General features: G+C 39.2%; 1 protein-coding gene across 1 annotated transcript in view; it reads right to left on the reverse strand.

Annotated features, from left to right (window-relative positions):
* The window catches only part of LOC120299210 (cilia- and flagella-associated protein 221-like), a 35,832-nt gene that overhangs the window by 7,026 nt on the left and 12,664 nt on the right, over window positions 1-16,142 (reverse strand). The window contains exons 8-17 of the mRNA XM_039323783.1: window positions 15,907-16,066; window positions 13,510-13,642; window positions 13,310-13,421; window positions 12,633-12,744; window positions 11,361-11,448; window positions 7,965-8,054; window positions 6,856-6,951; window positions 4,185-4,284; window positions 3,568-3,704; window positions 1,176-1,256 (exon numbers count right to left, since the gene is read on the reverse strand). Coding sequence (XP_039179717.1) covers window positions 1,176-1,256; window positions 3,568-3,704; window positions 4,185-4,284; window positions 6,856-6,951; window positions 7,965-8,054; window positions 11,361-11,448; window positions 12,633-12,744; window positions 13,310-13,421; window positions 13,510-13,642; window positions 15,907-16,066 — 1,109 coding nt within the window. The remainder of the gene's footprint in view (window positions 1-1,175; window positions 1,257-3,567; window positions 3,705-4,184; window positions 4,285-6,855; window positions 6,952-7,964; window positions 8,055-11,360; window positions 11,449-12,632; window positions 12,745-13,309; window positions 13,422-13,509; window positions 13,643-15,906; window positions 16,067-16,142) is intronic.

The following is a 16,142-nucleotide window of genomic DNA, read 5'->3' on the forward strand; positions in this document are numbered from 1 at the left end:
GGTAAGAGGTACTGATAGGGTGAGAGAAGGTGCTTTGGAGTGGGCACTGAAGCACTCCTGGGGCCTCTTTACTTAATGCAGTGCTTCTCAAATAGTGGGGCGCGCCCTCCCTGGGGGGGCGCGAGGCTCCGTAAAGGGGGGCTCGTTTGACCTCGGCAAATACTGTCATATTGGATTTCTAGATCGGATCATCCGACTCACTCGCAAGCGGCAGCCCGACGCGGAGGACAACATGACCGCCAACGCATGTGACACATGCAAAGGACCCGATTGGATAGACATGATGCTCTATCCTGATTGGCCAAACCCGCCCGTGTGACTTTTAGACCCGGAAATCGGTCCTCTGTACAGAAAAAATTTTTTTACAGTCGCGCGGGGGGCGCGAAATGTTTTCTTCTTCCTAGGGGGGCATGACAGAAAATAATTGAGAAGCACTGACTTAATGGTTGGCATGGCTATCGTGGGAGCCCAGGAGAGGCAGATTCTTTAAGGAGGCCAACAAGAGAGGCAGATGTCAGAATCCAATTATACTTCATCTCCAGTTATCAATTATAGAAAACCCCACTTCTGCCCTCTCTGGATTCTGTCATAAAGAAAGAGAGGGGGGTGAACAAAGGGGCTTTATGGCCTCACTTCCTTCGGTACAACTTCAAAGGGTTTGAATGTGGATAGCACCAAAAGGCCTTATCATAACAAAGGAGGCTATTTACCTTTCATGTAGTTTTCTCTGAAGTCTCCATCCAGCCGGTAGAAAGGAAAGAGGGGTGGGATTGTGATGCCTGAAACTGTCACTGGTAGAGGGGGGTGATTGGGTGGAACTACTGGGGAACCCCTTAAAACCTCGAATGGGAGACCTTGGACCCCAAGTCCTGTCTAGAACGCCTGCAACCATTTTCTCTTAATAAAGGATTCCTGTTGGAAGAATTATTCCAAGAGTTCTGTCTTCTTAAGATGCAAATCTGAAGCCTTACAAATTCCCATATTCTGAACACTCTGCTCCTATAACCCCCCCCCCCATTAGAAATGAACTTACTGCCATCTCTGGTTGCAGGAGCTGAAGTCCTACATACCTGGAGATGTCCAATTGGGAACAGCCATTGAGTTAATATCAACTACTGCCTGCATTAAATGCATCAATTTGACCACAGAACGTGACTTGGTCACTTGTAGCTAACCTTTAGATCATAGAAGTGGTGGAGCTGTTTGATTTTAACTGAAGCAGACTTAAGAGGAACTATACCCAGAACTTCAGGTGCCTGGAAGGGGAAAAAAAATCCAACAAAATAAATTGTTATGTGGATATGTGCTTCGTGCTCATTTTTTTTAAAAAATCACCAGTATCATATTGGAGTACACTTTGTTCATAATGTAGCATAGATATCACATTGGTCATGATTTGCAGCTTAGATATCAAGACTGGTCATGATTCTCACACATATGTTTACTTGGTTTACATTTAATGCTAGGCTAACACATAGTTATTTCTGTTGCTTACTGTAATGAGAAAATCCAGCTATTGCAGCTTAGCATTATGTCCAAAACCAATGGCTTGTTGAACGAGAATATTTTAAAAGAATCCCAGCTCCATGATGTGTATAAATGCAACCACGTTTACTTGCAGGAGGATCAAAAGGAAGAAGTGTGATCGCATCGTGTCAGAGCCAGCACAGAGCCAAGACAAGAACTCAGACATTTGTGTCCCAAAAGATGTTTTTCAAAAGGCAGCTGGACATTCTTGATTTTTTTTTCCTTGAAAAAGTTTAGCTTCTCATCCAATAAGCCAGTTTCCCAACCTTTTTGGCTTTGTGGGCCAGTGGGAGGGGAGGAGGAGAGGGAATGGTTCCATGCGTGGGCGAGAGAGTGCGCATGTGCAGCTCCATTTGCACAAGTGCTAACCTGCTGCTTGCGAGATGGGGATGCACATGAATGCACATGTGTGTTTGCCTGACACTTCTGCGGCCCAGCTCTGAAAGGCTCAAGAAGGGTAGTGGGCCATGGCCCTGGACTTGGGGATCCCTTCAATAAGCTTCTTCCGTTCTGACAGAAACTTCAGAAAAAAAACAAGAAAGTCCAGTTGTTTTTTGAAAAGCACCCTTGGGGCAATCAAGACCTGGATGATTTAGAATCTCCCAAGAGACATTTTTGCCATTCTCTATCCAGAATAATAGTCCAGGTAATATAGTAACAGATGTTGTACCCCAGAGGTCCCCAACCTTTTAGGCACCAGGGACCAGTTCCGTGGAGGGAGGTTTTTCCACGGATTGGAGGGGGCCTAGTTTCATGTACTGCCTGCATCTTGCGGATGGGCCTTTGCTTGTTTGCGTGGCCCGGTCTCAGGCATGCCGTGGCCTGGTGCCGGTCCACGGACCGGGGGTTGGGGATCCCTAGTGTACCCCATCCATTGAGAGTAATCCTGGTCAGGCAGAACTGTTCAGACAATGCTACTACTTTATATCTCCTTCCATCTTATCCTATCCCATCAAAACTGTTTAAGAGACTGGATGAGTTGCACATGTTATACTATGGCTATGTTTGTATATAGTTTATTCAATAAACTACAAATGGCTGAGTTCACAAAACACACTGTACATAAACTATAGTTTATAAACTACAATAGTTACACAGCAAACAACAGTAGCAAAAAAAAGAACTACAGTAGATTTTGCCATAGAACACTACATGAGCCAAGCCAGCAGCTCCTTCTGTTCCAAATAACTGCAAGAAGATGCCAGCCCACTAGCTACCAAAACAAAACAAAACCAGTCTCCATAACCCCTTAAAAGCTAGCATTTTAAAGGGTTTTGGGATTGGTTTTTTTTTTTTTTTTTTTTAACTTAAGTGCTGGTGGGCTGGCATCTTCTTTCAGTGATTTGGAACAGAAGGAGCTGCTGGCTTGGCTCATGTATTTCTACTGTATTTCTTGATTTTTCATTTAAAATCTTGATTTTCATTTAAAAAAAAATATTCCAACCTGACAGAGAAAAGCCTTTTGAAAACCAAGCTAACGAGGGTAGCCAGCTTCAGAGATTTGTTTTTCCTCACTTCCTGTTCTCTCTCTTCTTCTATGATAAAATGACTTATTTTTCACTGCCATTCCCTTGATTCTGTTTCAATATGCTCCAACCCTTTCTTTTTATATTCTAGCTATAGTTTGTTTGAGGCTCTATAGAGGCTACAGAGTTTTTAAATTTATTTTTGGTTATTTGGTTGTTAGCCACCCAGTGTATGTATTTCAGATGGAAGACCCTATACATTTTTTTAAATAAATAAATTTATGTACACATTTGCTGAATCAGGTTTAGCTTGAACAACGATGATGGCCACCTTGGCTCCTGTAAGAAAAAAAAAAAATCCAACATCTGTTTTAGGATAATACCTTTAATAGGATCATCTAAAAGGGCAATCGTGAAAAATTAAGAGAATTGAGTATAGCGCTCATAAGGCTGACAGAATTGTTTTGACAGCTTCATTGATGCTAGTTCTACAGATGGGTGGCTTCAGAAAAAAACAGGGTTCAAAGAGGACTCTTCAAGACTGCATTGTTGGTGTCCTGCTAGTGCAACTTACCAGTTCATCAGCCCATTGTGGTGGATTGTAGGTAGGGAATTCGAACGGCTGTATTCGAGCTGCAATCAAGGCAAAAGGCATTCTCTTCTCCTCTTCATTTATAGCAGCGGTGCTGGATGTTTTAAAACTGCTGCATTCTGTCACACGGAGACAGACATGGACAAATGCTAAGATCTGAAGTATAAGAACATTAGGTGGGTGACAGAGAAGCATTCTGGTGCTTCACCTGCTCATTTACCTCTTGACTTCAAGGATGAGAAAGAAGGGGACAAGCTGTATCTTTTCATCTTTTCCTTGTGCTCTATCCCTTGACTTTTATGAGTCGAAGTAAATGGGACAACCTGTTTACTCATCTTCTGTGGCCTCAAAAGCTGTGAGCCATGGACCATCCACAAAGAAGTGGGGAATGCAGAACAATGAAGAGACACAGGCCACTTGACAATGGAAGCCACCTTCACGGAAATATTTTTCTAATTATTTCCATCTAATAAATTCCATGTTTTCATCGCACCTTTTACACACTGCGGCAGCACATATTTTAATTGCAACCTATGAAATGACCTGTGCTTGTAAAGGAAGCAAAAACTGGCAACAGGGGTGTAATTCTGAGGGTTTACCTGATATCAATCTCTTCTCTTCCTCTTCTTGTTCTTTGTACCGCTTAAATACGTCATGAAGCAAATTTATCACTTTATCTAGCCGAATCTGAATCAGGACCTATGAAAATGATTAAGACCCATTCAGTGGATTTTCAATAATTCTGTAAAAATGGTCTCTGTCTTTGAGTATGTTTCTCTAGGTGCCATCAGTCAATCGGTCTAGAAAGTGGTAGACTCAGTTTTTCTCTATTAAAAACATAAATGTTTATAGAACATAAATGTTTATAGAATAATCTTGAAAACATATAGACAAATAATCTTCTGGCACATTAAATCTTTTTAAAAACTAAGGCACAATAAATAAACACGGAGATACCCTAAAGATAAGTATTTGAGACAACAGACAACAATACACAGTTTTGAATGGAATCCAAGAATGGGTGCATATTTTTTGCAAATAGGTCAAAAACTGCAAAGTGTTCAATATCCTGAAATGATGCAAACTAACAGAAAGCTGGAAGATGATCACCAATGCATTAATTACTCAGAATTTGGTGAGAACAACTCCCAGAATCCCCAGTAAACCTGGTATTTATTTCACTATGCAGGCTATCACTGTGCAAGATGCAGGTCTGAAATATCTGGAAAGTACCATATGATGGGGAATAATAGACTAAACACATTGGAGTACACATACTGCAAACCTAGGCTTATCCTAATTGTAACCGTACACCCAGATTTCCAAAAATAAACTTCTAAAATTATAGGAAAAAACTATTAAGGGAGCACAAAGCTTTGCATAGTAAATATTCCGATTTGGGTACTAGACAATTACTAGTCATAATTTGTAAAATTTAACATGGTACACATCCAGTTAATCTTCATAACCATGATAACTAGATTGAGCCAATTAAAAAGCAGAAAGTGCATGGCGAAGCTTTTATTACTGTCACTTATTTATTTATTTGGGGAAATTATCTATCTCGTGTTAATTTCCCCAAATAGTTAACTCAAAAGGTAGCCCTGTATTGAAAAGAGTAAACATAAGAACAGCAATAGCAGGTTAAAAGCAAACTAGTTAATAGCATGAATTTATTAAAATAGAATTTGATCAGCAGAAGAGTATGACCAGCGTGGGGAAAAGAAATATAATGTCTCATTAAAATCTGGAATTGAATTACGATAATTTTTCAGTTCTTAGATAATAGGATATTATTCTTTGATACTAAGTATTATTAAGTTGTGCATCTAAAAAATTGCATAGAGAATATACAGAGTGCACAAAACGCGATTAATACTGACTAAACTGAGATTATATATTTCAAATTATTTTAATTTATTAGAGCAGTTGAAAATTGAGGGACATCTTTTCTAATTTTCAAGATTTATCAGTCAACAGATATAAAAAAAATGTAGAGCCAAGTGTTGTGGATGTTAAAGGTTATAATAGCTTTATAATATATATTGGAGTTCCTTCATTTTAATGCTCAGACTTTTTGATTTTAATCAGAACTTAGAACTTTTCATACTGAAAAAAGCAAAATATGAAGGGTGACATTTCTATATGGAAATATAAAACACAGAGAGTATTTATACCATCCTATTATATATACTCAGAAAAAAAGACCAACAGAACTCTGCAGAGTTTACTCTTATGCAAATAACAAATATAGACCCTGCCCCCTCCACTTCAATTCAATGGAAAGTTTTTCTGGGGTGAAGATATACAACTCTATGCATGGGCCAACAACTTCGACAAACCTCCTTAAAAACCTCCCCAGATAGTAAATCGGGTAAACACATTATGATGACTCAATCCTGTCAGAAGAGAGAAAGAGATTCCCAGCTTACAAACGAGGACGGCTCCCGTGATCAGGGGGAGGAAGAGATTGTTGCCGACAAATGGGATGGGGCATCTGTGATGGGAGATGAAGGGGAGGAGACCGGGGGATTGGATAACGATCAGATGGGGGTGGCGTCCGTGGATAGGGAAATACATAGCAAAGAGGAGGCGGCACACTTGGATCGCGGTTGTAAGAGACGGAGGAATTTGACAGTGAGATCAAGGAAGAACTGCACCCCCCCCCAAAGCATGATGTCATATACACGAAGATGAGGGGGGGGGAACAATTATCATCGGCATGTAAAGGGAAAAGAACTCCCTCTGCCCCTGGAGTTAACGAGGAGAACACGGTAAAACATGGAGGAGACATTGGAAAACATCATACATTGATGTAGGTAATGCATCTGAGATACAGCATAAACAGCTGGGTCCAATAACACATTCTAGAAGCCGGATACAGGCTGCTAACATCGTATAAAGGCTCTTTCCCAGGGACTACTTTTAAAGCCCTGATGATGTTGGGTGATCCCAACGAAAGCTCCGCTCATTAAATTTTTTACTACTTTCCTCTTGGTGATCAGTATTTATTGGTTTTATTATGGACTTACCCAAGAGTCGAATTTTTAGCTTTATAACTTGTCAACTCTATGCATGCACGTACACACTGTGAATCTACAACATTTCCAATAAGTACAATTTTAAAAAGCATTCATCTCTTAGGCAAAGTGATCAAGTACCATATATCTATAGGATCAGCAAAAAAAAAATAGGCTGTGCAAATGAATAGCGTATCTGCAGCTAGTATTTGCACATGTGTATTTACCTGCAGCAATTTTGTTTCAGTACCTTTCGCGCAGCTTGCTGGAATCTCTGCTGAATTCTATGCTTGTGATACCAAGGATTATTAAGCAGAAGGTCAAACGTAGGCTGAAACTGAGGACGCTATTGGCACACAAGAAAGAAAGTCGCAGCCATAAATATTCAGAGTTTGGAATTTTAAGCAACGAGGCTACCGAATTAATGTACTACATCTAGTTTAACAAAGTCTGAACTTTGTATCTCCCCTGACACCCAAAGGGGTAAGCGGGAAAAGTATAAAAGAGAAGAAGAGACGCTTGAACCAATTAATTAAGCAGTACCTATTGATACAGGAAGTCCTCGGCTTACAAACATTCATTTAGTGACTGCTTGAAGTTACAACGGCATCGAAAAAAACGTGACTTATGACTGTTTTTCATATTTATGACTGTTGTGGCATCCCCAGTCACTTGATCAAAATCTGGACGTTTGGCAACAGGCATGTATTTATGAGGGTTGCAGTGTCTTGGGGTCATGTGATCCCCTTTTGCAACCTTTTGACAAGCAAAGTCAATGGGGAAAGCAGATTGACTTAACAATCATGTCACTAACTTAGCAACCAGGGCAAGTAAGGTCATAAATGGGGCAAAACTCACTTAAAAATCTTGTTTAGTAATGGAAAATTTGGGCTCAATTGTGATTGTAAGTCAAGGACTACCTGAAAATGTGTTTACCTTTGAAATCCTAACTTAGTGTTCTTCAATCTGCAGATGTTTTAAGTTTCAGCGTTCCTGAATTTGGCTATGTTAGCCAAGGATTGTGGAGAGTTTATTAAAAGTAAAATTAAAGAATAATTATTTTAAAAAAAATCTAATCTAAGTCATAATCAAAGGTTTATGATGACAACATAATTCCTTTTTTTTTAACCAACATCACATGAATTAAATCTAGGAGAATCCTGTTAAACCTGCTATCTTCCACCTGATCCCTGAGCGATACTAATCTAATTCTCACTGGTGAAACTCCGAACATTCTAGACCTCTCCTCCTGTTACATTTCGGACAATGGAAATAAATATTTACTTGTATATTGTAACCCGCAAATCCATGTACTTTTCACCCTTTTTAACCCTTTGAACGTTTTTAACAAATCCACACCTCATTGACGTGTCGGATGATACGTTTCACAGAGATTTCAACATGCTTTCTTTCAAACTCCTTCTCCAGAATGGGGTCTCTTCTTTTAATCTAGTTTGGGCCATAAATGAATGGATGAATGAATAAAACACATTAATCAAAAGCATTGTGTTTAGTAGGGTAGTTTTCCAAGAAGTTATGAGCAGAGCTGATTAGCAAAATGTTGCATGCAAAATATATGTATCTTATCCACATGGTTGTTATTACCACCCACACAGAAACTGCTGTGGATGTAGAGCAGGAATAGACAGGCAATCTGCCAGATGTTTTAAACTACAGTTCCAACACTTTTTTGCCATTATCAAATTGTTTGGAACTAGAACAGCGGTTCTCATCCTGTGGGTCGCGACCCTATTTGGGGTCGAAAGACCATTTCATGGGGGCCACCAAACAACGCAGTCCGCCATTTTTTCCCCCTTTTCCTTAGCTGTGCTACTCCCTTTTATTCTATTGACTTTCGAAAGCCAATAGAATAGACTCTCTTGAATAGAGTCTAATTCTATTGGCTTTCAAAAGCCAATAGGAATTGTCCAGGCTGTCTCTGCCCTGCTGAGCCCGCCAAAAGTCCCATTCTGCAAACGGTGCTGCAAGTTGTCTGCAGCGAAGGCGAGCTGTCTGGAAGTTTCCACCCCTCCCTGCTGAGCAACTACTAAAAATGTAAGTAAAAGAGGGCCAGGGGTGAGAGGTGGGAGGCCGGCGGGCGCAGGGAGGGTTGCTGGCGTGCGTGGGGCCTGGCGGGTGCCTTACCTCCCTTGGGCTGGGCCAGCTGGTGGCTCAGCTGGTGGTCGGCCTGCGCTGTCTCTGCCACTTGCCAGCTATGCCTTGGCTGGCGCAGGGGGCGGCACCACGCATGTGCGGCGCTCCCGGGCAGGGAAAGTCCTCAACTTACGACCGGTTGGGGTCGTGGCATTAAAAAGGTTGAGAACAACTGAACTAGAAGATATTGAAGTCTAAAACATCTGGACAATTCAAGGCTTTTAATTCCCATGACAGAATAGGGCTGTTTTCAGACACAAAGTTTCAAATACTGTAGCACCATTGTTTTCCTCCATTAGTGAAAAATTAATTGTAAAATTATACTTCCCAGGAATCTAATGAGATTTATATATGGCCCAAAAGTGCTTTTTCAAAAGGCAACTGGACTTTGTTTTTCCTTGACGACAAAGACCTTGAAGAACTGAAGAAGCTTCTTGAATGAGAAGCGAAATGTCTTCAAGGGAAAAACAAAGTCCAGTTGCCTTTTGAAAAAGCACCTTTGGAACAACCATGACCTGGATGACTGAGAATCTCCATAGACATTTATATATGACTCGTTTCTCTTTAACCTATTTCAGAATGTTTCTTCTCAGAACTATTTGAATTGATATAAGCATACTACACAAAAAGAATGAACCGTTTAATCCTGAACCAAACAAATGGTGTGTGCTTTAATGAAGTGATGATTGGCAAATAGAAACCATGTCCATTGAGCAGAGGATGAACTACAAAAAAGAATGACTGTTCTTGGGAAGATTGAAGGAAGAGAATATAGGTTAAGTGGAAAGATGGGAATCAAGTTCACTAGAATGTCCTTGACAAAGCTATGGATTATTTCCAAGGACAGGTTGAAATGGTAAACATTCATCCATAAATTGTGAGGGGTAAGGTTCAACTCAATGGTATCTTCTTACAGGTAATCCTCAACTTATGACAGTTTTTTAACGATGGTTCAAAGTTAACGATAGCCTTGGAAAGTTACTTATGATTCGCCCTCAGCGTTATGTCTGTTGCACAATCCTGTAATCACAATTCAAGTACTTGGCAAGTAGCTCGCCTTTACAATGTTTGCAATGTCTTGTGGTCACATGATCATGATCTGCAATCTTCCCAGTCAGTCTCCAACAAGCAAAGTCAATTGGGGAAGCCGGATTTGCTTAAAGACCATGTGATTCACTTAACAACCATGGTAAAAATGGTGGTAAAATTGATCCTGTGATGGCTTGTTTTACAATTGGACCAATGTATGATGGAAATTCCCATCCCAACTGTCGTCATGATTTGAGGACTACCTGTATCTAATAGAGATATTGACAAATGAGGAATTTTAATTAGAATAATTAAAAGAAAAAAAGTGATTGAAGATGATACATGGATTCTTTAGATCATTTTATACAGCTGAAAGCAATCTTAAGTCGAAGTTCTTCAACCTATTCAGAATGAAATCCAACTATGTTGAGTGGGATTCCTCTGAGAACAGGCCTGCAGGGATAATAATCAAAGCCATGCAGGAAGCTACACTTGAAAATGAAAAGGTGATTTGGAATCTGCATGGAAGCCCAAATAAGATCCACTGATACTTTCTTAAAGGCAGATCATGTGCCATCAAGTTGGTAATGGCTCTTAGTGAAGCAGCACCTTTTCCTGGTCTTATGTCATTATGACCACACAAGGCCAAGCAATTTTCCACTTTCAATCTGGATTGCTGTACAGCCCTAATAATCATTTCAAGGTGCTTGGGAAAAGATTGTAATTATAACACCATCAATCCAGCTCCTTGTCCTTACTGTTCATTAAAATATATCTCTTTCAAAGACAACTGACTTGGAATAGAGAGCTATCTTTTGAAAGATGAATAGTTGTGGGAGACCATGGGCCTCAATACGATTAAAGTAAAGAACATAAATAAAAACAAACAACGGGTTGGAAAGCGAGGGATCTCTGGTTTTTATAAAGGAGCTCATGTTCTTCTACGCTGGGACAGAACATCATTCAAGTGCAATCTGAGATATACAAAAAGAAGGACTCCAGAAGAAAGAAAGCAGTAGTGCTATCTTTGGATCCAAACCACAAGAGACTATGGCGAGACGTTCCCAAGGGGATCGTCCAGCAGACTATCCCCATTTCTCTTCTGCTGCTCCTCTTTTCTTTTGACTTTGCATGTGAACTCTGGAGTTAGGAAAATAAACAATTTTTAAAATAAGAATAAGATATACAAATACAAAAGATTGTGGCAGCAAGGATGATGTCTGTTTTGCTTCAAGATAAAAATCCCATCCTCTTTAGTCTAAAAAATGTGTCTACCCTCTTGAGTGGGTCCCTGATATTTCCCAGAATGTATGAAGCCGGGATCCCAAAGGTGTTTCTTTCCCCAAGGCAGCTGGACTTTCTTGGTGTTTTCTTTGAAACTGTTTTGCTTCTCATCCAAGAAGCTTCTTCAGTTCCTGAAGCAAAAGATTTTCAAAGAAAACACCAAGAAAGTCCAGCTGCCTTTTGAAAAAAGAAAAAAAAAGAAAAACATCTCTGGAACAACCATGACCTGGATGAATCTCCATAGATATATATGTAAATCCAGGGGTTATTTTTGTACTCCACCCTCACCTTGTAAAGTTCTTCTTCTTTCAGTCGATCTTCAAGGATTTGTTTTTGAACAGTTGGACATATGGGATCTTTACCTAAATGAACTTGCCTACGTTTGAAATTCAAAAGAAAAGGAGTTTTAGTGTAAAAAAAATAAATCAGCACTCCTGATCAACAATTCTTCCATCTGAAGAAAAATAAACCTTATATAAAAACAGCTTCTGTAGATTACCTGCCCACTGACCAGCTACTGTCACTTCACTAAACACACACACACAACTGTGTTGATGCACATGACTGACAGTGAGGCGACAGACTGGATAACGATATGCTAGAGTTGAACATTTTAGAAATCCACTTATTTTAATCAATAAAATGAGCACATGCTTAAATTTGTCTTTCTGAAGTCACATGATTTTAAAATGCTTACCTTGGCTGACTTATGCTCCATAGGATTTTCACAAATTTAGAACTGAGGGACTTGTAATTAATAATGAACGAGCCAGGTCAAAGATCATAATGGCCAATTCATACACATGTATAACCATGGCTTGTTTCAACTCTGGTTGTTAAACATATCACAATGGCTGGATTCACAGAGCACACTAAACCACAAATCACGGTTTGTAAGTCGAAATTAGGTTAACATATTATACTTTGCTTGGGTTTGTTTTTACATTTTTTAATGTCTTAGAGCGGAGGTGTCAAACTAGTGGCCCACGGGCCGGATGTGTCACGCCTACCCCAGCCCCGCCATCCATCAAGGCAAAAAACATTGCAATACGTCATGGTATGTCACATGACGCGATCGAGTCTGACACCCGTGTCTTAGAGCATTGTGTTAATCTAGTCAATAGATTGTACTCATTGGTGGCTTTGCAGCAATGCTTCTGTTCAGGTTAAGGCAATTAATCAATCAGCAATACACCTGATTATTTATTATTCTCTCTTACTACTTCTGCTTTTTCACATTATTCTAAAACCTCTAACAAGCCTCTTTATCATCCTTGGATGTTTATGTTACTACGCCTAGAGTTATTACAAAGCCAACATTAGACAGATTTAAAAATGTTTTTTTTGTTGGTATTTGCTTCTCACCTGCAATGAAACAACTAACCACAATTTTTAATTTTTAGTACATGTAATAACTGTAATCAGTTACAAACAGAGAAACGATAATAATGTAACTTTTATTACAAAACCTCCTTTATTAATATGCTAAGTGGCAGAATGATTTGATTGGAAGAGTTATTTTAACTTCCTGCATTTGGTATAAAGTGTGCCATCACTCACCACTTAAGTTGATTAATTTCTTCTTCTTGTACATCCTGTTTGACTTTCAGCTGAAAAACAGCTTCTTTTATCTGTCGTGTTTTAGTCCCTCCATCACCTTGTCCTCCTAGAACTGTATAACACAGAAATTAAAAACTGTTAATCAGGATATTAAAAGGGCAATGAATTATTTGCTTCATGGTAGCTTTAAGCATATTTCCCATTATTAAATGCCTGAAAGAAGCAAAATTATTGAGAAGTTGCAAGATTTCAAAATTCTGCACTGATATCAGGAACATCCTACGATATTTAATTTAATTATTATTAAATAGATTTTATATTACTTTCTATGCAATGCCATCCTACATATACTCTGTACAATAAATGCTAATTTATTATATATATATAATTTGTGGACTCTTTGGTAAAATAAATTCAAACTATATATAAAAGGGCAGGATAAAATCGAATATTAAGTATATAAGAACATACATCAGCATTGACAAAATTACCACCAGTCAATTGCAAAAGGCAGCTTTACTGGAATAGCTTCCATCCTATGCTGAGACCTTTAACACCATCAAACAACATCTGCCTAACTATCCTTGAGGAGGACTTGATCGGTGGATAAAAATGCCAAATCGAGTCTAAATATTTGGCTGATTATGCGACCAAACAATAATAATAAAAGTTATTACCTTCTCTTAAATGTTTAATCTTCAATTTTCCTGGTTCTTGAATCAAAACTGTTCCCACAGCGTAAGGATTTGACAAATCAACAGGGAACCTCAAGTTTTTATATTCAATAGTCTACGAAAATAAATAGGTTATGTCAAAATGACTGATGGATGTTATTTCCTTCCTATATAGCAATAATTAAGTTTTGTCCATTCTGTACCTGTCCTTTTTGTAGCGGCCTGGATTTTTTTTCTTTTGGTGATATTGTTTTCTGTGGCAGGCAAAACACGGCTTTTTCAGAAGACTTTGGTATTCTATGCAAAAGTGACTCTTGGTCCTCAAAGTCTCCCCTTCTGGAATTGAGAAAAAAAAGTACAGTAATTTTAGGGGGGGAAAACACACATTAGCTTTATTATTTGGGTAATAAAATATTGCTGTAGAAAGGTAGAACTCTACCAAAGAGAGGGTCCCTTGAAAAAATTACATAGCCGTGGCACACGTGGAACTCAGATCAAATTATGCAGCACAAACAGAGATTGGAAACATTTTCTTTTTCACCATATACATTAAGCCAGTTCCTGCTTTTGAGGAAAAAGAAAGGGATGTGCTAGAGCAGCTATGGCCCCTTTATGACTTGTGGACTTCCACTCCCAGAATTCCTAAGCCAGCATGGTTGGCCCAGGAATTCTGGGAGTTGAAGTTCACAAGTCATAAAAGGGGTATAATTTCCCACCCGTGCTAGAGCATAACACCAGTAGAATTGGGAAATAATGGAATGTGATGGCGATAACCAAGGGGAGTCCAAAACTGTTATCCAATTCAGATTTTCATTTGGACTGGAGAAAAATCTTGTAGCAAATGCTTCTCCCTTTGAAACACACTTTAGCGGGATTCCTGAGATCTTCTTTTGAGGCCAATTTTGGCAAATTGCTGCAATGGACTGGGATACAATTTCACTTCTCCAGACTCAATTGCAATTAAAATCTTTGCATATTATTTATTTTAGACTGGCTTGTTTTGATCATTAGTCCAAAACAGTCTATTCTTTAAATGTCTTCAGGGCAGCTTTCTCCCTGGTGCTCTGATGGCTTAGATATGATTGAATGTTTCTGGAACTATGTTCTCCTGACTGAAATAGTATGTCTTCTTTCCTCACAGACATCACCTTTGCCCTCATCACTGTAATGATCAACTGTAACCACTTGGCACTTGTCAACGCTTCCTGCAGCTAGTTTATAGATGGAGTATCAAAAAGAGGAGACCGCTGGTCTTCTACTGCTTGTCTCCATCATGTCATGCTGCATTAGCTAAAGAATGAGGGAAGGGGAAAAAAAAGCAAGCTGACCCCTCCTCAGGGAACAGTAAAGCTGCTTTTCTGTGCAGTTGGGATTGGGGAGAAGTCATAGCCTCATGGCGTCTTGGAGGAAGAGGAGAAGAGAAATCCAGGAGACAGATGAGGCTGGAGTTCCCAACAATGTGAAAACTACTTCACAAGTTTGGAGGAAGTACTATCATCACAGTGTTTCCTCTGGTGTTGGAGCTGAGTTGATTAACTTGTGTTAATCATCTTGAATTAATAAGTTTAGTTTCTGAAGACAGCTGGAATCCATAACACAGCAGGAATGTGCAATGCCAATACTGGTGAGTCCCTTGCAGATGGAAGGGGCCTATGACTGTTGAACCATTTTATAATGACTTGGTTCCATTTGTTTCTTTTTACAGATAGTCCTCAACTTACGACCACAATTGAGCCCAGAATTTATCTTGCTAAGTGAGAAATTTGTGAGTTTTGTCCCATTTTAAGACTTTTCTTGCCACATTCGTTAAGTGAATCACTGCTGTTGTTAAATTAGTAAGTGGTTGCTAAGGGAATCTGGCTTCCCCATTGACTTTGCTTGTTAGACGGATACAAAAGGTGATCACATGACTCCAGGACGCTGCAGCTGTCATAAATATGAACCAGTTGTCAAGCATTCGAATGTAAATCATGTGACCATGGGGATGCTACAACGGTCGTAAGTGTAAAAAATGGTCATAAGTCATTTTTCAATGCCGTTGTAATTTCAAACAGTCACTAAACGAACTACTGTCGGTTGAAAACTAACTGTATATTTAGGTGACTCTGTTGCCGACGTACTGCCTCATACCTTACAACTCAAATGGGAATTTCCCCCCAAATTTTCCCTCTAGCCATTGTTCTCCATGGCCAATTGTTTTGTGAAATAATGTATAGTTTTGTTACTTTCCTCTAGTAGCCCAAGTGACAGGAAACATTGTTGAACAATGTTTTATTTTCACTAGTCCAGAAAGGGTAAAGAGGCAGGAGAATCCACCAACTGGAAGCCTTGGTAAACCTGATCTGATCCAACTTTTATTGAGGCAAACACCTACAGATTGCCGTGCAAAAAAAAAAAAAGAGTTTAACCAGCACTGATATTTTACACTACATCACTTTCAATGGGAGATAAATGTAATTAACTTTTTCAACAAGGTATGTTTTGGGGAGTTTGACCTACTCAGTTGATATAGTTTTTTAAACAGGAAACCCTCAGTTGGAAATATTATCTAGTAAAGATCTCTGTTAACTAATATTCAAAACATTATGAACTTCACATACGTTAAACTTAGGTGTGGGGTGGATGTTCCCGTGAACGTACAAGTGTAAGGTTTTGAGTTAAACTGTGAAATCCACAACTGGATTTTTATTTGGGCTGTCCCATATTCAAAAGGTGCAAACGTAACTATCACTTCTGATTTCCCACTGGCTGGAATTATTCCTGTAACGAACAAATCAAATGTTAGGTTATAGTTAATGCATTTAACTCTAAAAGTCTGCTATTATTTCCTGTCTAA

Source organism: Crotalus tigris, unplaced genomic scaffold (assembly GCF_016545835.1).
Source record: "Crotalus tigris isolate CLP2741 ecotype Arizona unplaced genomic scaffold, ASM1654583v1 scf7180000024282.1769268, whole genome shotgun sequence".
In the NCBI taxonomy this organism is placed as follows: Eukaryota; Metazoa; Chordata; class Lepidosauria; order Squamata; family Viperidae; genus Crotalus; species Crotalus tigris.